At 40.2% G+C, this 26,048-nt stretch overlaps 1 protein-coding gene across 8 annotated transcripts in view; it reads right to left on the bottom strand.

Annotated features, from left to right (window-relative positions):
* LOC121873275 (copper-transporting ATPase 1-like) overlaps nucleotides 1-26,048 on the bottom strand; it is a 76,552-nt gene that overhangs the window by 38,427 nt on the left and 12,077 nt on the right. For 5 of the 8 annotated variants that reach the window (XM_042376721.1, XM_042376723.1, XM_042376716.1 and 2 more), the window contains exons 1-6: nucleotides 8,802-9,499; nucleotides 3,352-3,493; nucleotides 2,916-3,070; nucleotides 1,978-2,216; nucleotides 1,689-1,839; nucleotides 952-1,119 (exon numbers count right to left, since the gene is read on the bottom strand). In XM_042376721.1, coding sequence (XP_042232655.1) covers nucleotides 952-1,119; nucleotides 1,689-1,839; nucleotides 1,978-2,100 — 442 coding nt within the window. In that variant the 5' untranslated portion in view covers nucleotides 2,101-2,216; nucleotides 2,916-3,070; nucleotides 3,352-3,493; nucleotides 8,802-9,499. Of the gene's footprint in view, nucleotides 1-951; nucleotides 1,120-1,688; nucleotides 1,840-1,977; nucleotides 2,217-2,915; nucleotides 3,071-3,351; nucleotides 3,494-8,801; nucleotides 9,500-26,048 lie in introns of those variants that run through there. The other 3 variants (XM_042376719.1, XM_042376718.1, XM_042376720.1) reach the window with 2 other exon arrangements.

The raw sequence follows: 26,048 nt of genomic DNA, 5'->3' as shown, positions 1-26,048 counted from the left end.
ATTCTGAAGTTCGGTTTTCAAGTACAAGGGGACCCCGACTTACGAACGCCCACTGATATAAACAGGGTTAAAATTTAAATTTACAGTATTTTATTTACCCGAGGACATTATTTTTTTTTAATTTCATTTACTGTATTTTGTCATTCTATTTCTTCTTTTCTCTTAAATTAAGTGATTTTCGATGTATACAAGGACTTAGGCTATGATATAGTGGGATTTTAAACATTGTTCTGCAAGTGCAGTATGCATACAGCATATGTTCCGACTTCCGTACAAATCCAACTTAAGAATGTCCTCGGGAACAAAACCAGTCTGTAACTAGGGAACCCCCCCTTGATACTGCCTGTTACCAGGCAGCTCTGTTGTTAGTGCCTGCCTTGTTTGGGTTGTCAAGGGAGTTAACTAAGCCTTCATATGGCAACTCATTGTTTAATCTATTTTACACAGTTCATTGACTAGCCCACCTGTCTCGCCCATCAACTCTAAACTAGATGAAATCAGGTGTGAAGCTTACCCCAAAAGGCAGCAGGCCCCCTGGAGTGGAGTCTATCTAACCAGCATTCATCACTCTGAAGCCAAGTCCTCCCACTCACTATCCCAATAATACACTATACACTATCTTTAAAATTAAATTTCAGGGAGGGCAGCAGAGTTTTATGGCTACAAAAGTGGGTCCCACAGGATGACTGCCAAATAAAGACAGTGTGGATACAGCACACTGTAAACTAAGCCTTCATACACAAGGAAGCAGCATGGCCAGTACTACACTCTACCACAGTTTTGAAGATAAAGTATCGAGCTGAAATTTGGGAGGAAGGTGCAGCTGGCATTGGGGATGGTCATGTACTATGGTATTTCCTATCCTTCAATCCTGGTAAAGCTGGGTACCTCGACTACAGTATAATAAATATATATACAGCAACAAATGAAGACATAATTTGAAGATCATACCTTGTACCTTCTTGGCATGCTTCTCAATAGCTGCCACACAGGAGGCACAAGTCATGCCAGTGATTCGGAGAAAACACTTTTCCAAGTCCGTTTCATCTCCTTCAAAGGCAACATTTTCCTGCCACGAACTGCTGACACTTTCCTCTCGAGATATGCTTGATGATTTCACTGTTAAATACACATACACAAACAAGAATGAAAAGCTATGAAACATTTCATAATTGAGAAATTGATAAATGAGAGTAGACATTAATAAAATGCAACTTGGGTTTAAGGCTGGGAAACTGGAAATAGTTTATGGCACTGTTACTTTTATTGACAGTGCAAGGAACTCTCTTTGTGTGAGAGAAAAGATGAATGCTGCTGGCATGAGAATAAAGTGATGTTAAAAGATAGTGAAGTTTAGTGCAGAGATAGGCCTAGGTGGTTCGGGCATGTGGTGAGAAAGGAGGAAACCAGATTGATCAAGATATGCACGAGCTTTAATGAGGAGGGGAGAAGAGCCAAGAATGACACAGATAGGTTGTAAAAAATGACCTCAGATATAATAACCTGATGGAAGAGACCAACAAACTGGGTAGCTTGGAGAGCTGTTATCAAATAAACACAGCTAATCCACACACAAGTGGAAAATTGCTAGTAATAAAAATGGTGACAGTGGTCATCAGGAAATACTCTGTACACTGTTAATTGGAAGACTTTTGTTTGTAGACTAAGTGAGTAGCAGCTCAACTTACCATTACCATTAAGTATGGGCTGTTTGTTCATGGAGTTTGCAGTCTTTACCGAGGCCTCAAAACCCATATCATCAATCATTCCTGCTATCAGATCGGCACTCACAACATCAGGGTTGAAGTTAAATGTTCCTTCTGCTTTTTCTAAATTAACCTGTCGAGAATGTGGAATATAAGATTGCACGTCAAATCCTGTGTAGTGAATCTGGTTATAATTATTAATCATCAAATATAGAAGATCTAAAATATTCAAAATGGCAAGCGAGGCAAACATACAATACAAAAATCTTACCTTTACACTTTTAATACCAGTCTTTCCTCCTATAGTGCCTTCAATATTTCGTACACAGGAGTTACACGTCATTCCCTGTATAGATATAACACACACATCTGCCTGTTTTGAACATTCAGACATGACATGTCCTGAGATGTTGCCTCAAAGCCCATATCTTCTATGTGTTCCTGTAACTGCTGAGGATTTGTTGTTCTGGGATTGTATGATATGGTTCCCTTTTTCTCCTCTAAATTCACCTGTGTGATAGAAAAATTATTTGTATACTCAATGTTTATATAATTACAACCATTGATAACCACAATACAATAACAACAGGTCTCAAAAAGTTCAGCTGTCTTTCACCACCTGTGTCAACTGCACTCTTGAGATTAGAAATAAGCCTCTTACATCGTTTTTTTTTTTTTTTTTTAACCATATTCGAAATCAATATCACAAGACAGTCTCATATTTACTCTCTCTCTCATCCTCTTCGCTACCGACTGGCTCTTTAGCCGCTTGGGCGGTCAGTCACATCTCTTGATACGCAATGTTAGCAGATACTGTTCTTATCAACAGAATGAATGTTAACCACAGCATCCCCAGGTAGCTACACTGTTATCCCCCCCACCCACCAATGACCCTTGGTTATGATATGAATTAAGGATGCACTGGATAGAGAATTTTATTAACTGGATTTGGTGGATATTTTAAAAAATCTGGCACAAATTATCAAGCCAGAGTTTAGTTTGTGTTTTTTCCGTATAAAGAGGCTGGACTAACAACAAGACTACACCTGCACTCCAGTAGTTTAATACTTGGATAGTTTCCATTTACATGGCCATTTATCTCTCCTTATTTACATTCCAGTACCCCCCAAAATATTACTAACATTACCTCCTCCATCAACACCCTTAAATATTACATTCTGCAGCAGCCATGTACAGTATGTACTGTACCTTTACTGATAATACACCAGGTTTTGCTCCAACTGTTGATTCTATGTTCACTTTGCACACATGACATGCATGTCATGCCTTCAATGCCCAATGTCACAAGTGCTATATCACTCTCAATAAGTGAAGCTTCAAACCCCATGTCATCTATGGCCAATCTGCAATACAGTAATAACAATACAGTAGTTATATTGACGAACAAGAAAAATTATGTATTTATGGTTCAAAACATTACGTTCAATTAAAAAATAATATAATCCACGATATATTTTTCAAAAATTCCCCTGTACATGTACGTACTGTATTCCTTAATTGAATGCAACACAATAAGAGGAGTTATTTCATCTACAATATCTCACTCCTGGAGTAAAACATACCTAACTCAGTCATAATACTGTAATAACAAACTCATTTTGCAACCCATGATCAAAATTTTTACCTTGCAGTTTCTGGAGATATGAAGGTGGGGTCTATGATAAGCGTGGCAACTTCCTCCTCCAAAGAAACTTTTATGGAACGTACACCTTCCAGCTTTCCGATGTGACCCTCAATATTCTTCACACAAGAATTACATGTCATGCCTATGGATCAACAAAGTTAAGAAGTATGTGAAAACTACCATAAAGAATAATTCACAGGTGTGTTTTATAATATGACACAATCACAAATTGCACTTAAAAGTATTATTTTATGACTCTTTTAATGAATCAAAATAAACAGTGAGCAGGGAGATAAATAATCACTTCACCTCAAAGCTCATCTCTGTCCTGTATGCATTTCACTGGGATTACTTTAAGTATAATATTGCCCAATGTACACTCGCACCAAAATGTATCGGTGCAGGGTGAGATCAACGACTTCCGAAACGTCACGTATACACTGTGATATGTCGGGAAGGTTGGTAAGTGTATCCTCATAACACCCCCCCTCCCTCCACTAGGTGTTGCCATATGGCTGACAATCAGTGTGTTTGTTTCCTCTTTTCGGATTGTTGTTTTGTGTCGACTGAATGATGAGCAAGGGTTCGGTGTCGGTGAACGTGGGTATAAGTCAGAGGCAATATGAAGCAGTAGAGATGTACACATGCCAGACGACAAGGAAACCTCAGAGGGAACACGAGAAGCTATTATTGCCCTTCATAACGAAGGGTTCGGCGTCAGAGATAGTAGCCGGCGGGTTGGTGTCCACAGGAACACCGCTGCACGATGGGTTCGGCGATACCTCGAAACTGGTGCTACAGACGACAGGTCTCGGAGCGGCCGTCCACGCTGCACCACCCCTCAGAACGACCAGGTTGAATAGTTTATTTGGTAGCATAAATTAATGTGGTAATAATCACAAGTATCACAAATAATTTTGTTAACAGGGAGCTCCTCATATTTCATACTGTCTATCACTTCCCGACCTTATTTATAACGGTTTGTTTCACTTGACCAGGCCATTGTAGCTCAGGAGGATTACAGGGCTGCCAACATACGGCTGGAACAACTCACCTTTCCCAAAACCTATCGTCACTGGTCTCAAATTGTTCACAGTACAGTATGCACCGATACTTTTTGTTGCGAGTGTACATTACAGTATCAAGTTAATATAAAATCATATACAGTATAGGGTACATACAGTATATAGTTAAATTATTCATCTCCCTGTTTATACATAGGAATGGGTTTTTATGAAATTTCTTGTATCAATGTTATTACAGGTATTAAGATGTGTTCAATAAATAAAGTCAAAGGCAGCTGGCCTTTCAGTTATTCCACCCCCTAAATCTGATTACAGTATAGTCTGGATTTACGGGTGCCAGAATGAAATGTTTTAATTACGCGTTAAATTTCATCATTTCTGCGGCGAGCGGCTGGAGAGGTTGATACGCGCCGCGCCATTTTTTATTCACATGGTCCAATCTTGACCATACGCGGGAAGTGGCGTGGTGAGGGGCACGCATTAGGTAGCTCTTATGTTATCACTGACGTCATATGAAGTATCAGACTGTGATTGGGCCATGCATCCTTACCACCCACGCATTCCCTCCGCTGCTTGCTGTGATTGGTCTAATGTAACATGACGTACCCTGCCACCAGAAGCCGCTGACCTAGCCGGGCCAGTCTCAATGTTCTCAGTCCACGTATACAGTTCTCTCTTGTGCCTGCTATTCCCCTCACAATGGCTTCCGCTGGACCCCCACCAGCCGAGAAAAACCTTGAATTACCTGGACCAAGCCATGGTTATGTGAAGGAAGTCGTCGAGTTGGGGGAGAAAATTAAGCTCATCCTTGTCAACGACCCAGACAAACATTGCTATGAAGTGTCTAATAACCATCTGTCGAAAGTTATTGAGCCGGATATCCAGATCTATCTCGACAACATCAATGCTAGTCGTCAACGTAGTATTAAGGACTTCTTTGCCCGCAACCCACCACCACCACCACAACCACAGCCAGCCAAGTCAGTGATAGTGACAGTGAGGATATGGACTTTGAGGGGTTTGTCTGGGAGGCCCTGCAAACCTCTGCGATTAGTGAAAGTGATTCACTGGAGGGCAACTAATCTGCCCTCTGCCTCGGAACCAGCCACCATCCACGTGTGCCGAAACATCGCTTCTACTAACGCAAGTGTTAAACACCTTTGGATTTAGTTTTATTTAGATATTATGTGTGTAGCAATACCACCATAAAATTATGTTGTTATTTTTACTACAAGGTACGTATTGTGTCGGAAAAAGTGGAGTTTGGGAGTCGGCCCAGTCTCTATTTCAATTAATCCTATATGTTCGGTTATTTTGTTTACGCGTTTCTCGTTTTGCGCGGACCTCCACGGGTGTCAATTGACCGCATAAATGCAGACTACACTGTACTGTACTGTATTATACGAGTGATACCGGTAATTCATAGATTCATTCCTTGCAAGTACTACAGACTCATTCAAGAAAATTGCTCTTATTATATATAAACCCGTACTGTATCATTATGAAACCTTTCTTGAATGAGTCTATAATACACAATATTGAAGAGAGAGAGAGAGATTCAATTTTAATACTGTAGTTATTGCACATCAACCATCTGCCCCACCAACACCACCCATTTTCACCAACACCAATCTTTTACACCATCACCCATTTTTCACCACCAAACATTTTCACCATCCCCAACCACATCCGTCCCACCAACAACAATAGACATTTGCCCCCATCAAACAATTGCACCAGAAATTCCATCGACCACACCGCTTCTTGTCCGATCAGCAAAGTTATGCAAAGTTGGGTCTGGCTATTTCAGTACAGTACTTGGATGGGTGACCGCCTGGCCCTAAGAACATCAGATGCTGCCTATTACGACTATACAGTACTGGAAACATGTCTTTCATGGCTTTGTCAGCTGGCCTTGGTCAAATTGACTGAATATCAATTAATGATATCTGTACCACCAACACAACCTCTTAACCGTTTGCACCACCACCATCAGCCATTTGTACTAGTTATGGTTGGCCTACAATGTCGATGGAGCAAATTGTTGAAGCAGATAGTTGGTAGTGTACATTGGTGGTGGTGGTGGTGGTGCAAATATTGGTTTAGATGGCTGGTAGCTTGGTAATAACATGGTTAGTGGAAGAGATCGTTGAAGGTGCTGGTGGTGCAAACGTTTGGTTGGGAAATTGTTAGTTGTTGGTGGTGTTAATGTTTGGTGGTGCTAAAGGTTGGTGGTGTTAAAGGTTGGTGGTGTAGATGGTTGGTGGTAAAGGTGATGCAATGGTTGATGTTTACGTAAAGGTAATGCAAATGGTGGTGTAAATAGTTAATGGTACGGAAAGGTGGTAGTACAAACAGATGGATATGGTAGGTGGTGGTAGGGTAGATGGATAGTACAAATGGTAGGTGGTGGTGTAAATGGGAATTAGCAAAGACAGTAAAGTTGGTGGCGCAGGTGGTTGTTTGAAGTGGTTGGTGCCATGTAGATGTTTGGTTGTAAATAAGGTTATTGATGGAAGAGATTGCCTGATTACCAAACCATCTCAAAGGTGGAGAGGAGCCCGGTAACTCAAATTGACGTCCATAAATCCATCAATAGAGCTTGTTACAGCTCCGCGTCACGGGATTCCGAGAACCGCGCGGGGAATAATGATATTTAGAGCTGTAGTTTTTAAAGAGACTGATGATCATTTGCCCGTGTTCCTGCAAGGTCTATAATGTTTTGAAATACCTCCGTACTTTCTTTGATGATGGATATATTATAACGACATTAGGTTGGCCACACCCCACTTTTAGAGGTGTTTATTTGGTGCAATTAAATTATTTTTAATGCACAGTATTACCCCGCCTAACGCGTGGTTTCATACAGCGTTTTTATCATATCTGTGTTGCCTCGCCAGACTTTCATAACACGGATTTTTTCCATATCTGTGTGAGTGTAGACAGCTATTTTAGATTGCCCACCGCCACCTGCCTGACTGCCTGTTTTAGCTCATAAAATTCATACAAATTACCCGCCAGAATATAATTTACATTGCTGGAATTCTTATAATTTGGTGATCATTTTGAATATAAACATCATATAGTAAACATACAAATTTTAGATAAAAATTTTCTCAAATTAACTATGTTATCTTTTTGTGCAAAATATATGACATTTATATTCAAAATATTCTGGTCTTACAAGGAATCCAGCAATGTCAATGTATTATCCTAACTTTAGTTTGAGGTATTATTTATTAAAATTTAGTGGTTTCCCCAAAATTTCTCTGAGAGGAAAGAGCCAGCAGTGTATGTGAGAGGGGAGGAGTTGAGTCCATTATTTGAATGGACATTAACTTGGCACTGTATTTCTCTATTTCTCTTAAGTATTAATTGTGTGCATGTACCATCATAAAATTAAGATGTTATTTTCTACAACATAGGTATGTGCCTTCAAAAAGTGGAGTTGGGGGGTCGGGCGGTTTCTAGTGGTTAATCATATGTTCTGTTGTTCACTTAGCAGTTCACTTAATGAGGACCCTCTGGGTTCAAACCGGCGTTAAGTTGAAATTCTACTAATACTAATCGGTATTAATAAATATCTAAAATATCTATAGACATAATTTTCCTATAATTTATGCGTTTGGCCATTTCATACAATACTGGACCAAAACGAGGTACGGCTTCAGTACGGCGTTATATACTGTAAGTGTGTAGACTTACGAGGTTTCTCAAGGTCAACAACCGATCTTGGCTCCCCGCATGCTCCTACACTTTTTTTTTACGGGGATTAGCCCACCAGGGCACAGGTCACTGACCCACATCGGTGCCTGGGAGGGCTATATGTATGTTGTGAAGCAAGAGAAACAATAGAGACCCTGCAATTGTGTGTAAATGAGGCAGAAAGTCAGGTCAGCAACCTGGGACTTGGTCACAATTTTCGTGATGCCATATGGCAGCAGGGCCTACCATTAGACAACACATTATGCTTCCAATATCTACCCAGGCGGTAGTACCTCCCTGTTTGGTAGCTACCTACTACCTTAAAACGTTCCCTCGCCCATATAGGTATTTTGTGTTTTAATGGTAAGAATATCTACAGTACACTCAGCACCATCACGTGAATGTCTACGGTGAAGATGATGAGGACTAAGATATACTTCAGTTTAAAAGTTGATGCAGATACACAAATGCAGTACATATTTCACTCCACTTAAATTTTATAGTGGCACCTAAACGCACACTTCCTTAGGCACATACTTAAAGGTACAGGGGGTGGTTCATGCATGCCCTTAATTTCCAACACTCAAACATTTCTCTCTTCTCAAACTCTCCATTTATATATTCTTTCTTAAGATTTCCATTCATAGTCTCTCTCTCTCTCTCTCTTCCTCTCTCTCTCTCTCTCTCAACAGAACCCCACTAACAAAAAGATGGCCTCACCTTTAACGGAGATCTGAATCAGCTGGTCTCCTGGGCACAATTGATGGGTTCTCCCAGTAGATTGGCCACTCTGATATTACTGTCTGAGGTCCCTGGAGTGCCTTCCATAGAACTGTCCAGAATCAAATGGTTTCTGTCAATTCTCACTTGTGCTTCTTTTCCCTCAGCAAGTTTAGCTTCAAATCCCATATCATCGATCCTTTCAGCTATTTGTTCCCCCGTATCCTTGGGGGAAGTGTACTACTGTTCCCTGTTTTGCTGCCAGGTCGACTTTAATGGACTGTACCCCAGGAAGTCCACTCACAACTCCTTCTATGTTCTGTACACATGACTGGCATGTCATACCTTCAATATCGACATGTGATGTTAAGGAAGCCATTTTACTTATAGAGCTTCACGCATAAAAATTAAACACGGTCACCAATTCACAATATATGTCCGTCTAGTCTGGGAAGCTATATCAACTTTCTCCCAGTACACTTCCAAAGGGCACAGGTTCTTTAATTAATTTCTTTACACAACATGTTTACTAAATGTCCATATTTAAAGTCACTCATTCGTGTCAGATTGTTCGACTTTCTCTTGTTGAAGCACACTGTCACAGCTCACTTGATGGTGTGGTCAAGTCCTCAATTGTTGACGGTTACTGATGTATATTTTCTCTTCTTCACCACTTTCAATACCTGTCAAAACATGCAAGTATGTGAGGAAAATCATTAGCATTAAGGAAAAAATATTACAACACTCGGTAAAAAGGACATACCTGCATACAGTATAATTATGACTACTTAAAAAGGGAAATGGTGAGGTTATGACGAAAAGTGATTCGTGGTAAAAACAGAAGTTATACAGGTTACATTATTGCATAAATTAATAGTTAATAGCTAAGATTCTGCCACTCAGATCACCCATCAGCAGAGCAGGTTATACGGTCTTGTGAATCCGTCTAATCAGAACAAGTTACTTCATCGTAGCTCCTTGTCTAGCGAACCAGTGTTGAATCAATCCCTCAATTTACAATTTTATTTATCCAATATATTGTACCTGTAAATCTACTCGACATTAAATTATATTATTAGAAGTTGTAGGCCTAATATTACCTACCATTATAGCTCTTAATATATATATATATTTTGAGAAAATATTTCAAACAACTTATTACATGATTATACAGTACGTGTTTTACCCACAATTCCTGGCATTATAGTGCTTGGTGATGATAGGACTGATTCTTAGGGGTGCTGCCAAGCTTAACACGAGACAATGAAAAATTACCTCATCTGTTATTGTAAATGTTAAGCTTTGACAATTCAAATCCCTTCAAGCTTTTATTTTTTTAACCTCAGACAGCAGTGTATAGTAACTCAGATCCTCACAATGATATAACTTGCGGGGGTTAGCTGTTCACGGCACATATTTGTTGACATTCATGCAACGTTTAGTTAATTAATCATCAACCAACTCGCTTCCCTGACTCAACAAGGGCATCACAACGACTCATGGACTCTCAGCGTGTGACCTTGATCTTCATGAACAAAGACTTCGGGATTTGTCACAAACAAACTAGGGATTTTCATTAAAGTTTTCTGGATTTTGACTTCATGTTCCGAGTCACGGATCACCACCACGGAGCACCACCACGAGACCATAAATGACGCTTCAGCCTAATCGTAAATGTTATAGTTCAATCTTAAGCATCACCTGCAGAAACTATAATCACACCTGGCTTTCCACTTGGCAGCAGGCGTGTGTGTGTGGTGTGTACTACCTCGACGACGATGACCCACCCACCCACCCCCATTGATACACCTGTACTACCTTGACAACGCCCTCTACACACCCCTCTCCATTCAAAAATAATTACCGTCCTATTAAGTATAAGAAACTCCACATTTATCAGTGATAATTAATTTAACATCTAATTTCAGCCATTTCGTACACTATGTAAATACATGGCCTGGTGGTCCCTGAATGGATGACAGGTGTTCTTTCAAGAAGGCTTTTATATAACACACCTGTGATGTCGCAGAGATCATATACATATGTGTACCTAATGTCGTCTCGTTTACTTCTTATCTATTTAGGCTTAATGCTCACTAACTATTACTCCCAGGAAACATTCATCAGTTAGGCAATAAAACTTACTGCAAGTCCAGTATTAGGAACAGGATACAATTTCCTATTAGTAATACGCAAGTCAACCCGTCCTGAAATGATGTACTCAATACAGGACTGTTCTTTCTCAACATCCCTTTCCAAGATTGGTGAAATTTTCGAACAAGGTGAAGCAAAAATTACTACTAAAAGTCTTAAACAGAAGGACCAAAAGCTGAACTACAAACAAAAGACACGAAAATGTCTGGTCCCTACATATGTCCACGAAAATAATACCCTTGTGAAGTGAGACACCTAACATGTTCATACATTTACTGCTGTCACACTGCTATAATATGCGGGTCTATCTGTAATCAAAGTTTGTCAAATCAATTCGGCCTGTCGGTTTTCAGAAAGCTTTCATAAAACTTTGAACAAATGGTGTATAAATATGGGTGATATGCCTGTACCAAGACAACTCCGCTCAGGGGAATGTGTCTTACCATCCCCACCCCTATAGTCTCCGTTCGTTTCACAAGTATTCGTTCGTTCTATTTGTTTTCCCTCAAAGAAAGGCGTCACTGTACACGTACCAGTTCGGTTCTTCCTTGTTCTCGCTAGGGATCTGATGGGAGTTAAAAGGTTTCCCACGCAGAACGACTGATAGGAGACGGGAAATAACCGACAGAGATTAATAGCTTTAATAGTCCGGACAAACAATATGGAACAAATGTAGCGTTCTGGTATGATACATCCACCCAAAGGTGTTGTAACCTATAATGTTTTGGTGAGAAGATGGTAGAGCTGGTCCAACAAGGTAAAGTTAACAGAAGGACGATTGCTATGCCATACTAGTCACGTCAAAGTCAGGAGTATAATAGTGTCAAATAAATGTAAACAAACACTGCGTTACAGATTTCCGTGGAAGTCGAAATATTTGCACCACCAACATTGTCCTCACTTGTTGATGTACGAGATCTCCCACAAGTGAGGACAATGTTGCTCTTATAACCCAGTACAAGCATTCACGCGATCTCCACGAAAATTTTTAGGGTAGTGTTGTATATATATTTTCGAGACACCCTGTATAAATAGCGGGCTCCTCAAGCCTCATACGTTATTATGCGATAGCGTCGACGTCCTACTAAACTATCGATCCACTTTGTGTAAACTGCGTCAGCTGCCTCACATAATCAGTATGATATAAACGAGAGGTTGTGTTATAGCCTATATGTTATATTATCACAGTATTATATTTCTTATCAACATACAGGTATAACATGTTCTTAAATACATTATCTCAAATGTTATGATTGAGAATTCATTGGCCTTCATAATATCTGTTCGGCCAGAGACACGGTGTTAGGGATACGAACCAAAAACATTAGTCTTAAATGTATCAAGCAGCTGAGAAAGAATATCAGGAAATTCTAATTGCTTCTAAATTACTATTGATATTACCCGGTAGCTTTCCGAGCACGCTTTTAATTCAATTTCAATTGTTTATTCCTTGATAGAGGAAGCGGGATCCTAGTGCTGTCACTAGGTACCCCTGTACAATGACACCAGAAGCATCTGGCAAGTGTGACAAGTATATACAGAATAAATATTATAAAGGGGGCTTACTAAAGCCTAAGGAAGGAAGGATATTCCTTTAACACATAATCAATGTTATTTACACAATATCTGGCCAGTATGGGGAGGATCATCGTGTCTCCGTCAGGGGGTCGTGGAGTGGTGGTCCAGCAGGCGTCACGGAAGCGTTGTGTGTGGGGACATCTTCGGAGGTAGTGGATAAGGGTGCTGCTGTCGGGTCTTCTGCATAATGCACAAGAGCGTTGCTCAGGGGATGCGGGGATACCAATCCCCCAAGCAAAGTCATACCCAAACGCACGCTTTTTATGTTCACTGCTCTCCCATTTTTGTGTAAACAATTAAAACAATCTTACGGTTACTGCACATCTGAGCTCGTCTTACGCAAGGCAGTGGAAAATCTCGCATCTCGTTTTGTCATTTAGCAGGTTGTTGCGTCAAGTTTATTTCGTTTTATTGCTCATGTCATCACCCTTCAGCTGACTAAATGCCCCACGCCCATGCCCGCACTTGGGCTTTGTTTTATAACATGTATTTGCTGTTCGTGGAAGCTTGAGTATTCACGAAGGCTGAACCACCATAGAGATTATTTGCCTTTAGTTCACTATTTGGGTTTACTGACTGACGTGAAGCTTCCTGTTGTCACTAAGAAGCAGGAAATGATTTGTTTTCAAACTGGAAAAATTCTTACAAGTCACTGCCAACCTTGGCATGAGATAAGAGTCCAGTGAAGAGGTCCCAGTCTTCCTGTAATGTCTGCAACTATTTCCTGTCTCTTGTAGTGTGTTATCGTCATTGTAGTCCACTAGGGTTGAGTACACACTACCCCTGGTGTTTAATGAGAGCAAGGCTTGCCACATTCTCTCTTTAATATGGTAAGTTTATCTACTCAGAATTTCCTTGGCTCGGATCTCCCGCTTTGTCTCGTCCCGTAGATAATGAGAAGAGGCTTAATATGTCATTTGGAACATAAAATCAGACCTACATGATGTCCACACGTAAATAAGCCGGCACTGAGCCCTCGGACGAGTAACATTACAGTGCTGTCACCAGTGAGCTCTGGTAATGGTTTAATTTTCTCCCACATGGCTGATTATAACCACACCACCCACATAGATAACGTAATCATCATCTACCGCCAGATACGATACAGTACTTCTCGAGCTTGGGAATTTCGTATTTTCTTTTTCCTTTGTGGTTATCAGCATATGCAGACGCCTAGTTTAACCACCGAGAAAACGCAATTCATAGGGTCGTGTGCCTGATGCTTTACTTAAGGAAATACTGTACTTGGAACAACATGCGAGTTAGCGAGTCGTGACAGTAGCTAATCATTTTAGGCCGTACAGTGGTTCATAAACTAGGGTGGGTCAGTGAGAAACATTGGTATATAAAAGGACAACTAAACAACACAAAGTAAAACGTGTACGCTAAATGAATAGTTGTTTTAGGTTAGTATTTAACGGTACTAGTGAATATACACGCGCCTGACTTAAGACGAGTGAGTGACCTTCGATATGCACTTGGCCAGATCACACTAATTATTGCCGCCAGGATTGCAAGTGAAATGAACCAGTCCCATTCATCCCATAATTATATGTTGCCTTTACAGCTCTCTATATAATGTACCATATGTAATAAACTTGTAAAGGATTTTTTTTCAGTTTCAACCCAAATAAATCTAATGCATTAAGATATTGTCACAACTTGTAAAGGCGGCATGAAAAAAGTTTAAGAATGTTAGCTAATGACCAACGGCTGATGCAAATACAGTACACACCAAGTTGCAACGCTACTCCCAAGTACAGTAGTTAGCGGTGCATATTCTCCTATAATATAACGACATATACTTCCCTTACACCTTCCTCAAATGATGACAAAGCATTAAAGTCTGGTTCTAAATGGGGACACCAACGCTAAAATCATTCGTCAGTTTATTCGGTTAAATATTTGTCTCTGACGCGCGCGCTACACAAAATATCAGGAACATCAATGGTGGACATCTTCGGTTTTTAGGTGACCATGATGTCTTCTTGAACGATTCCTTACAAAAATATGAATTGGCTGCTGGACTTTTAACGTGTTTTCATATAACTTTTTTTTTTTTACATACACACTACTGTACAGTATCGTTGAATTATACATATTTCAAGGAAGACTACCTGTAACGTACACTGTAAGAAAGGGAGTGCGAAAAGAATTCTCCAAGGTTGGTACTGTACTCTATTTTGTCGCCAAGGGTGTGACCAAAACAGCTGTGGGCAGTGTTGTTATGAGGTGGGAGGAGAGATGAGGCAGGAAGCGTACGCGCACCAGACTGATAATACCTAGTAACCCACAACAACGCCCGGATGTGGACTCTCTTGCGCACACACAAACGAACACATGCGTCATCCCCATGTACACATAAAAGGATACAACATCTTTCTCTCGTTTTTGTTGTGCCTATTTTCTCTACTAAAATTGGGATGAGGCACTACAGTAAGCTATCTTACATACCCAGCTGAGGCGGTAATGTCAACCTTCAAAGTGGAGTCAACTTTATCTGCACGGAATGAGATATCACACCCAGCCAGCACCAGCCCTTAACAGAAAAATTTCCCTGGTTGCGGGGTGAAGTGCGGGTCAGGGAAGGAGGTTAAGTCGCCACCATGACCTGTTAACACAACTTAGCAGGGGAGGTGGTATTTCCTCGCCTGTAACTAATGATAATAATAATTAACGGTTTATTGAAAAAGTTCTGCAGCCCGAGGACTGAAAATATACATTGGACATAAATGACTTATTACATACATTGGTGGTTTCAACAAAAGTTCTCATTAGAGAACGGAAAAGGAACATAGTGAACATACAGATTAAGGTTTACAGTGGAGGTCACGTAGATCATATGCAACTACGAGGCAAGGTAATGTTTTCCTGTCATAAATTGTGGGTGTAAATAGTGACAAACCTGACCAAGTGTTGTCATAGTCATAAGGTTTCTATCGGGGCTAAAGCTACAGTAAAATAAGAATGTACTATAAGTTCCTCCCGCCCCTCACTGCCTTCTCTCTCCCTCAAGATTCATTGTAAAATAAGAGGATCGAGATTATTAGAACTTTATCCAGAAAATTGATTCTTGCTTAAGTAATTCAAAAGTTCGACCGAATCCTTTCGTAATTTTTGGGTTATGTAATTATCTCAAATTAATTCCCTCATTTTACATTGTACAGAAATGTCTGACTTATTTACTTCCATCAGACACTCGCCGTCTGTCCTCGGAACCCCAACCAGCAACAGCTTCTGGAGTTAATAACCAGAAAACTCGACAAACACTATCAAGCAGTCATATGGTAATGAAGAAAATTAGTGGTCCCAGTAAACGAAAAACCGGTACACAGTACAGGATCATCGTCAAGGTTGGGAAAAAAAACATGGTTTATTTGGTCATTGTGAAAAATAATGTTTTAACCAAATAAACCATGTTTTTTAAATGGTTTTAAGTCAAATTTACGTTTAAATAAACTGGCAATGCGGGTTCTGTGTTGTGGGGGAGGCCTGGGGCACCTTAATTATGCGTCATGCTGTATATAGGATTTAAACTAGATATCACTGCAAAATAATACAAATAGGGCAAGTGACTGATACTGTCATACCCTCCCACACTTGAAGCAAAAAGTGAACTGAACTGTGAACAGCAACCAGATCCATAGGAGACATAGCATAGCTGCTGTCCTACTTATCTACTACAGTACTTGTTCGTACATGTTACCATTAGGTATGTACCCCTATATACAGTGTATGCAGAGTAGAGAAAACACATTGTAATTAATTAGTTTTAATCAGAAATTGAACCAATCCACCCAGAGGCTAAGGGACTCCACACCCACCAATTTCCTCGTTTTATCCTCCATATGATAGTAATGACAAGTTCAACAACAAGAAACAGAGGTCAAATAGACAAAATTAAGAATAGTATATACCGACACTTAGCACAAAACTCACAAATTAGTCAATACTTGAAAAAGCTTTCGGTTACTTACAAATTCCCTAAACTAGTTGTATTACTAAGTTTGTTGTATAAAGACACTATTTTATATTCAAAACATTTCAAGTAAGCAGAAAACCAGCAAGATCTTGGCGTCCATATTGCCTTAAACATATAAACGACAAGAAAGCACAATGCATAGGGTTCCGAAAGTGCACTTATCAGTCGGAACCCAGTGCTTCGTTTCTTCTTATCAATCTCTTCAGCACTATTCGTATGTTTTACAAAACATCAGTAACTTATGGGACTAACTTACCATCTGTTGATGCTGTTTTAACGAGACTAAGATTGGGATACAAATATTACTGGAGGCGGGTCAACCTTGTCAACTGTGTCATCTTAGGCATGCACATACACTACAACATTATGTATTAAGATGTGAAAAAATCCAACCATACAGGAACAGTTTGTTCGATGATTAATAATGGAAAAATTAAAGTAATTCTTGCAATGTATAAAAATTTTGCTCCAAGGAGATGACATTTATCTTTGTGTAATATTACATTATCTGTTACTTTAATGTAGTACAGTGTTCATGCCAAAATGAACTATTTCATTAATGCAAAAATAATACTTGTATTGTTATAACATTTAACTTTTTGTAAACCCCAGAAGGGGATGGCAAAGGTGAGGTGGGGAGTAGTATACTACTCTGTCCGATTGATGTGATAGTTTTATTGTCAATAAAGTATTGACACTTCAATTTCTTATCTATCACATATCACGTTAGTGTGGCCGCACCCTTAGGTAAGCACATGCAGGAAGAAAACCTAAACTAATCCAGCCTGAATTCACCATACAGGTCAAACACAAAGAGCGCCCACCACACACATGTACACACGTTGCAATATCACCTTGGGTTAATTTGATTACGTTCAATAAGATTATGATAACATTTGAACCAATAATTAAGGAAATTCAGCAATCCCTGAATCACGACTGCCACTGAAATTATCTTGTGTATATGTTGCATGTACAGTATGTACTGTATGTATGTCAAGTTGTCAACAGCCGCACATGTGAATCATCTACGCACGCATATATACTTCGGTACACATGACCTATAACACCGATCTACCCAACATCCTGCCTCTCAGCTTCACCCTCAAGCAAGAGAAAGAAGGCAACTCTCACCCTCCCCCAACACCACTGCCTCACCCTCCCTCAACACCACTGCCTCACCCTCCCTCAACACCCTGCCTCACCCAACACCACTGCCTCACCCTCCCCCAACACCGCTGCCTCACCTCCCCCAACACCGCTGCCTCCTGCCTCCCCCCAACACCACTGCCTCACCCTCCCCCCACCGCTGCCTCACCCTCCCCCAACACCACTGCCTCACCCTCCCCCAACACCACTGCCTCCACCCTCCCCAACACCGCTGCCTCACCTCCCACAACACCGCTGCCTAATGCATGCTAACTGGGATCTTGTCTGTCTTCCAAACAACCTAACGTGAACAGCTGCAACTTCTCTTGCATCAATACACTTTGATAAGTACTTCCCACTCAAGACTAAGTCGAGGTGAAAACTGTCATTTCCAAACCTAATCACAAGCGAAGTTAAGATAATGATAAAAAGAAAACAAACTCCCAAAGAAATTGCAAAAAAGACCCATAACTCTCGGTGATGCTTACCGGTACCAGAAAAAATGCTTACAAACAATTAGAAATGCCAGACATGCTATTATACAAATAAGCTCAGTCAGCATCAGGCGGCAGTAAGAAACCTGGAATGTCAGAATTCTATTCAGAACAGGAACACTCGGCCTTAGCCCCCCCCCACTCAGCTTTTATGATAAATGATTCGGTTGTGGCAAGACCTCCCCATTGCCAACCACGCTAATGAGCTATTTTTTTATTAATGTTGCTTAAAAATCTTCTGAAGGCATCCGTGATCTACCATAGAATTTGAAAGAGCCCTCACCCACTACCAAGAACAAAACAGCAAAATGAGTTGTTCTTATCCCATGTCACAGCAAATGAATTACTGGCCATCATAAAAATGTCCAAAGATGCAGCAGCAGGCGAAGACAATATACCAATGAGCATCATTAAGAAAGTAGCCCACTTATTACTACCTGTTCTCCTACACATTTGTAACTCCTCCTTCACTAGTGGTGTCTTTCCTGATAAACTGAAAATTGCTAAGGTTCACCCAGCATGTAAAAAATCTGGGGACAAAGGTCTCTTCAAGAATTACCGCCCCGTATCAGTCCTCCCAGCCTTGAGTAAGATACTGAAAAAGCTAGCATATAATAGACTAAATTCCTTCTGCAATGCCAATAACATCTTTACAGACTCCCAGTTTGGATTTAGAGCTAGAAGGTCGACTGAGAGTGCTCTGCTATCCTTTACTAATGACATCTTAAATTCCTTTGATGACAGTCACAGTCGGTATATTCTTGGATACTGTCGACCATACCATCCTCCTCTCAAAACTTGAACATTACAGCGTTAGGGGCCTGTCCCACAATTGGTTCACCTCATATCTGTCCAACAGGATGCAGTATGTCTGCTATAATAATCACCAATCTGACTCCTCGCCAATCTTGTATGGAGTCCCCCAAGGTTCCATTCTCGGTCCAGTACTGTTTTTGTTGTACATAAACGACATAGACCACGCCAGCTCACACATAAAATACAACTTATTTGCAGATGATAGTAATCTCTATGCCAGCAACTCAGACCTCCATTCCTTGATGAGAACTATGAACACTGAATTAACTAGAGTCAGGAGCTGGGTAATACGTAATAAACTGACCTTAAACCTTGAGAAAACCCACTACACGATCTTTCACAGAAGGAAAAACTTACCCCAGACCTGGACCCCCTGTACCTTGGTAATACAGTCCTCAAACGCTAACAAAATACTAAATTCCTCGGAGTTAATGTTAATGACAAACATAACTGGAGAAACCACATACAAGCCATTCACAGTAAAGTCAATAAACAGTGCGGTATCATGTATCACACTCGACAGTCACTCACTCGCACAGCAATGAAAGAAATCTATCATGATCTTGTTTACCAACACCTGATACACTGTCACACACTATGGGGGGCCTCTGGCTCTTCAAAAACAAACTCTGGTAACTGCACAAAAGAGAGTTGTACGGACGATGACCTACTTGAACAAAAAAAAAAAAAAAACAGATCACAAACGAAAAAAATTTGCTATAGTGAAAATTTTAAAATTCGAAGATAGTAACGCCTACTGCTGTGCCTCTTTGTTTACAAATCTATCAATCACTTGCTTGACAATAATTATTTCCAGTTCCGGAATGATCAGAGATACAACAGGCACCCAGAGCTACTGAGACCCCCATGTGCCCCTCTCAGTCCCAGACCTCCAAAAAATATCATGCTGTGAAGGTGCGGAACAACTTTCCCCCTCCCATCCGAGCAAAGACTACGCTCGCTCCCTTCCTTTAAATCATCTTAAAAAATATATATTGTCTAAGTATTAATATTTCTTGTAACACCTACTATATTTACAGTACCTGCTTTTATTGTACCATCAAAATCGTTTTATCGGAAATTATCATGTAAATAGAAAAGTAATTACCATTGCAATAAACATAATTGCCAACTAGGCATAATCCTGACATCTCTGCCCTCTTGTTCAACGTTATTACTGTACAACCCATGTTGTACTGCTCCCCCATTGTACTATGTTTTTCAATTCCACTTTAATTTATGTATATATAAATAAAAAATAAACTAAAAAAATAAATAAAATAAATATTGAAGTGATAACCATGGTAACATTAGGAGATGAACTTATTACGACCGTATAATTGTACTATTCCAGAAGATACTAAATGTTACATAATACTTCAAGATAAATGTATAGTATATATCAGGTGCCTAAAAGAGCTCAGGTTCTCAATTGGCTCACCCATGTTAATATTGCTATTATTATCCACTCTGTATCTGTGATTTTCTGGTTAAATAAACGGTTTCAATTCAATTCAATTCACCCTCCCTCAACACTACTAGCACAGTACAAGATGAGGCAGCCTAGCAACATGAGGACTGACCTTGGGATACTCCACACTTATCATCCACTTGAAGGAGCACAACACGACTGAGGTGGACGACCAAGCCACGGAAGGAATGTGATAATCATCTGAATAAGAGTCAATGTATTTTAATACGAACCACAATCTAATAGGAGGTTTTAGGAAGACGGTATCTGGATTATAAAAATGGAACGATGTGAGTAACCAAAAGTGTGTGTACATGGGACACCTGTGACCCTAAGAATACAAAACTAGTCCACCGTTAAGATAGGTCACGGGTACACACGTCATTTAGGTTTTATCTGTTTATGGCAAAGCGTGGCAGGTTCCTATTAATGACAAGTGCCAGGCCTGTCTCTGGGAGGAGAGATCTGGTCAGGGAGGGAAGCGGTGTTGGTAACAGGGTCACCAGTGGTTTGCAGGTAAGACAGTCAGGAGTTACCCCGGGAGTTTGAGTTGGGCACCTGGGAGCAGAGACTGACGTGTCGGGCATTGAGGTCCCCCACAAGGAGGGTGGGGATGGAGGTGTAGGACAGGTACAGTTGAGGTGGAGGGAGGCACATAGGCACTGACAATATTGAGAGACATGCCTTTTAGCGTGATTGTGAAGGCGTGTACGTCGGCAGTGTCGGCTTCAAGGGGGACGCGTTTAACGTGAACAAGATCATTAAGACATACAACAACACCAGTGGGTGGATGTATACTTTTGACAAGGCAATTTTTTCTTTGTCAGGTCATATGATTGGTACGGCAGAAAACAAGTTGTCAAAACATGCAATTTTGAGGTGTTCATTTTCTAAGCAAACATTAACACATGCATCCGCTGCCAAACTTGTACACCCCGAGTACTGACAAATACAGTACTGAAAATGGAAGCAGCAACATCAAAACAGGAACACGACCATCAGGTACGTGTTACAAAAATGATTGCTGGCAAAGGAGGAAGCCCGACGGAAGAGTTTCTACAGCAGCTTGATGATGATGGCTGAAGAGAACAGTTAAAAGGTCTCTTGCACAGGAACTAATGGCCTCTCCTACTGCACTACGCATAAGAGCTACGGGATACTTCCTTGAAGGAGGATTCCTGCACACCCTACAATGTGGTCATGTCCAATGTTCCAAGGGGGTAACAAAAGACAATCGGTACATTTGAAGCGTTGTACAACGCCACTTGACTGCTCGTGAAGAACGTTGCTACAGATTTTTTTACCTTCGATTCCTATCATAAATCCACGATACAAAAGGTGACCAACTGAACTAACTGAACTAAGGACAGTTCAGTCCATGACACATCAACCAGCTGTAAGACACACTGTGCTCATAAAATACAAAAACAAATGTTGCACTTGTTACTTTACCCCCAAAACCACCACGAAAGACAAACGATAATTTCCAATACATTGTACAACACTGTATTTTTGCCAGTTACTTGTCGGGAAAGCTGGTGGTGTGACGCCTGTAGTTCTTAGTGGTGGTCCTCTTACAATGCATAGTACAGTATAGTCACTAGTGGAACATGCCAGATTGTAATACTTTCCTCAGACAGAGATGTTACAACACCAAGAATTGCCTTCCTTTATTTCTCGTAGTTGTCTAATGTATGGACCTACTAGGAGTACACGCTTAAAGACCATTGCTATTTAAACACAGAAATGCAGATAAATAATAAATGTAGTCGCACTATCCGATTTTTCCTTTTAAATTTCGTTTATTGAAATCGAGCGTACTTTTCGTGTGATAAACTCTCGTCTATACTACACCCTAACAGAAAAAAACACGATTTCAACATGTCTCAAGATCTCTTTCTATTTACCTAATTTCTTTTTTCAACACTTTCTGGGATTGTAACCTCACACAACTGCTTGGCGAGCATTTAGTGGTGCCTTATGGCAACTAATACTGTACACTAATAACTCTTAGTTATCACTGGAGTGGCCAATACACCAAACCGAACCCTGAATCACATCTGATAATCATGACTCCTGACAGCTGTTTCAAGATCAAAGTCCTATCTATGAAGAGCTCGTGAAAGAAGTTCAGTTGCAATGTACTCAATAAATCTTAGAGGTACTCACTTGAAACTCACATAAAAACAAGACACCTCTCCTTACACCAGATAGTACATCACGAGCTCCCTAAACACCATACCCAGTCCTTTTTGCTTGTTCGTTCTCTCACGACTATTACGACACGTTTCCACACATTCTTCTCCACTGTTGTGGAATACTCGTATATGTTAATTTTAGCTTTACAAAACCCGGAAGAAGCAATCTATGTCAACCACGTACACTGATCCATAATCTTGTTGAATGTACACACGACTCCTGGATATTTACACTTAAATTTGCCAATCACAAGTAACAAATGCCACTTTCTTGTGAGGAGACAGCGAGACAGCCCAAATCTAAGTACGAATGCCAAGACAGAGATAAAGACGAGTCCCTGATGAGTTGTGTACGTGACCATGTATTGTAGTTAAACAGAGATAAGAGTAATGGATGGAGTGTATATTATCTATGGCCGCCGTGTGTTAATTGTGACGCTCAAGCTGGGGATCATTATAACCTCGCTTCGTTAATTCCCCACACAGCAACACTGCTTTTCTTTTTCCGCGTTTCTGTTTGTTCGTTAGCACGACCACAGCTACATTTACAGTTATAATGATAAAATTCCGTGGTAATATTATTGATCCTAAATCATACTATTAATGAAGTCAAGTTCACTCAAATAGACAAATTCGCTTTTTGAAACTAATCTTATGTGAAGGATGTAAGAGATCAGTTGGCTGCTTGAACAATATAATTCGTTTAAATTGCCAAAATTTTCCTAATGCCAAGGACACACTAGAGAATTTGTTTCTCATTTGTAGCATGTATTAAATATTTAATTTTGCCCGTGTATTCAGACCGACGATTAAATAGCGTAAAACCAACCAGATACTAAAGTAAAGAAAAGGCAGGAAACCTCCAGAATATGTGTGAGCTCTTTAGTTTTAGCAGCACACGTCACCATGTCTTGAGACATCTTTCGCAGCATCTACAGCCACTGTGATTGTTACTAATGCAGCAAGCAGTAACTGCACTTACAATTTCCTCACTTGTGTGGTTAAGTTGTTCTGCCATTGTCTAAACTTCTTTATTCGTCTGGTAACGCTGTTTTGCCACTTCACACAATTCATCATGATTATTAACATGCATTCCGGAACAGTGCTTAGTGTATTCAAAATCTGACGAGTAAATGGAATTCGACTTTAGCTGCACAATCGATTAATAGAGAAAACGACAGTTCATGGAAGTATTTGAGGTCCCTTCATTGAAACCCTGGGAGGTCCTGCTTGAAGTTACTGTCCGAAAAGTTTATATTACTCACTGCAGTACACTTTATACACAATTGAAGGATATTGGTGCTGACATTAGCTGCTTCTGACTTCGACGTGTTAATCATTCCCCCACCCCTTTCCCCAACCCCGCCTCCTCACACTCCTGTTTCCAGTCAATTGTTATTTGCGAAGAAAAATTTTGCCTACGTAAATGCAGACCTGAATCGGATTCTCTTTTTAATTAGGAACTGAAAAAGATAAATAAAATATAACACCCGGTAATAGACTTGCAATGAAATGGCGTGGAAGTAAATGCGAGTTGGTGCACGGTGCAGTGTTCAGGGTTTCCAAGAGCAACGGTGTGCCAGACACTCCACAACACACACACTGATATAGATAATTAGCATGTAGCGATAACAGACAGGTTAAAATACCGGAACATAAAACTCTGCACTTCGTTTAGTGAAGAAACATCACTTGATGTTTTATTAGGCCTAATATACTTACCCATTTATGAGTGGAGCTAAAATAAAAATAAGTTTACAACGCCCACCCACACATCAATCAAAAATACAGAACAGCAAGTCCATTTTCAATGTTCGTATAAAAAGGGGGCATGAACTGTTATGACGGATAGTGATAATAGATAAGACAAGGTATGACTGGCGAGCTGTCAACTATTGTGCAGTGATCAGGAGATTGTGGTTTCCCGCCTCTCTGTACGTTGTCTATTTAAATTTTACGCTGAACCATTTTATAACCTTTCGCCTCCCTCAATAACTCTGTATGACCAAGGTTGGCCTGAATGGACCAGACCCCGTTGACTTCAAGTGAGATTTTCCGACAAAAAGTTAAAGCACATTTAACTTTTCTTTCGATTTTTTAACGAATCGGTGATCGTCTAACAAAATACTATAATATAATAGCTTGGTTACTGCACAATAATCTTTATTTAAATACTCTACTACATGGTATATATATCTACCGCACGTTACGGTCGAAAAAATATACATACACTACATGGTACGGTACAGTACATGGTCACAAACGAAAAAAATGTTGACCAGAGAGTTCACTGGTACACTGCTACGTCACTTCCGCTTGGTGACGCCGCCAAATCTGTAACCACTTGGGTGGTTCGATATAAGTAAATATGAACGTTCATGTGATATAAGACGCCCTTAAGGAATATATCTCCATCACTGTCTTGTTCTGGCCCACGTGACAATTCCGAAATTCATGCAAGACTCCTCAAGTGATACCATTTTATCCTAATCGCATTTCTGTTTCTAGAAGAATACAATAGACAGGTAGGCTTGAGTCATCTTACGAGAAAAAGTCTACCATGGTTACACAAAGTTAACCGGATTATTTTGTATATACTGTAATTTCATATTTTCTTTTAAAATATAAGGGTAAAACATAATAACAATAACAGAGGACACCTCAACTTTAGAGCGAGCACTATTCTTGCTCTTAATACCAACCGTGGTGTTAAAATACGCGCGACACATCGTTTGTACCTAACCTGATTGGTCTGCAAGAAGCCTTTGTTGACTTGTTAGATTATGACAATGTTAGGAATTATAGTGTTTAACTTTGCCTACTGTCATTTCCATTATAAATCAGGAACACAGAAAAAATTTCACTTTAACATCGTAAAAAAAAAGTCAATAAACGCAAGCACTTCCCGTTTAGAGAGGCCATGGATTCAGTGCAGTAGGTTTGTTAGCCGCAATGTTTTGGCTTACTACAGTGCTTTCAAGGTTCAAGGTTCCAATCATTGAATAGCACAATGCGACTTACTGGCTGCTTTCGGCCTTAAGGGCAAATTAAATCTTGAGAATGAAAAATCTTAAGTGGGGTTGTCTCATTCTCTAACTTGGGAGTTTTCAGACTACCTATAGCAAGTAACCTATACACACATAAAAAGGCGTTGACAAAGTCCTCTGCCACTTTTAAGATCGTCCTCTTAGAAAAATAACCAGCTGCGCAAACTTTTTAGTGATAACTTGGACAGGAGTTGATCATTCTCGAGAAACGTAAGCATGTCCATCTGAATGTGGGAGGACTATGGCAGAAGTAAATGCACAATCAAGTCCTGTGAAAGTCCACTGATAACAATGATAAGTCACAACATCAATGATGATAAAATGGATAACATCAGGGAGGAAACAGACGATTCTTCGG

Source organism: Homarus americanus, unplaced genomic scaffold (assembly GCF_018991925.1).
Source record: "Homarus americanus isolate GMGI-L3 unplaced genomic scaffold, GMGI_Hamer_2.0 scaffold32929, whole genome shotgun sequence".
Classification (NCBI taxonomy): Eukaryota; Metazoa; Arthropoda; class Malacostraca; order Decapoda; family Nephropidae; genus Homarus; species Homarus americanus.
This window is presented reverse-complemented; position numbering and strand designations above follow the sequence as displayed.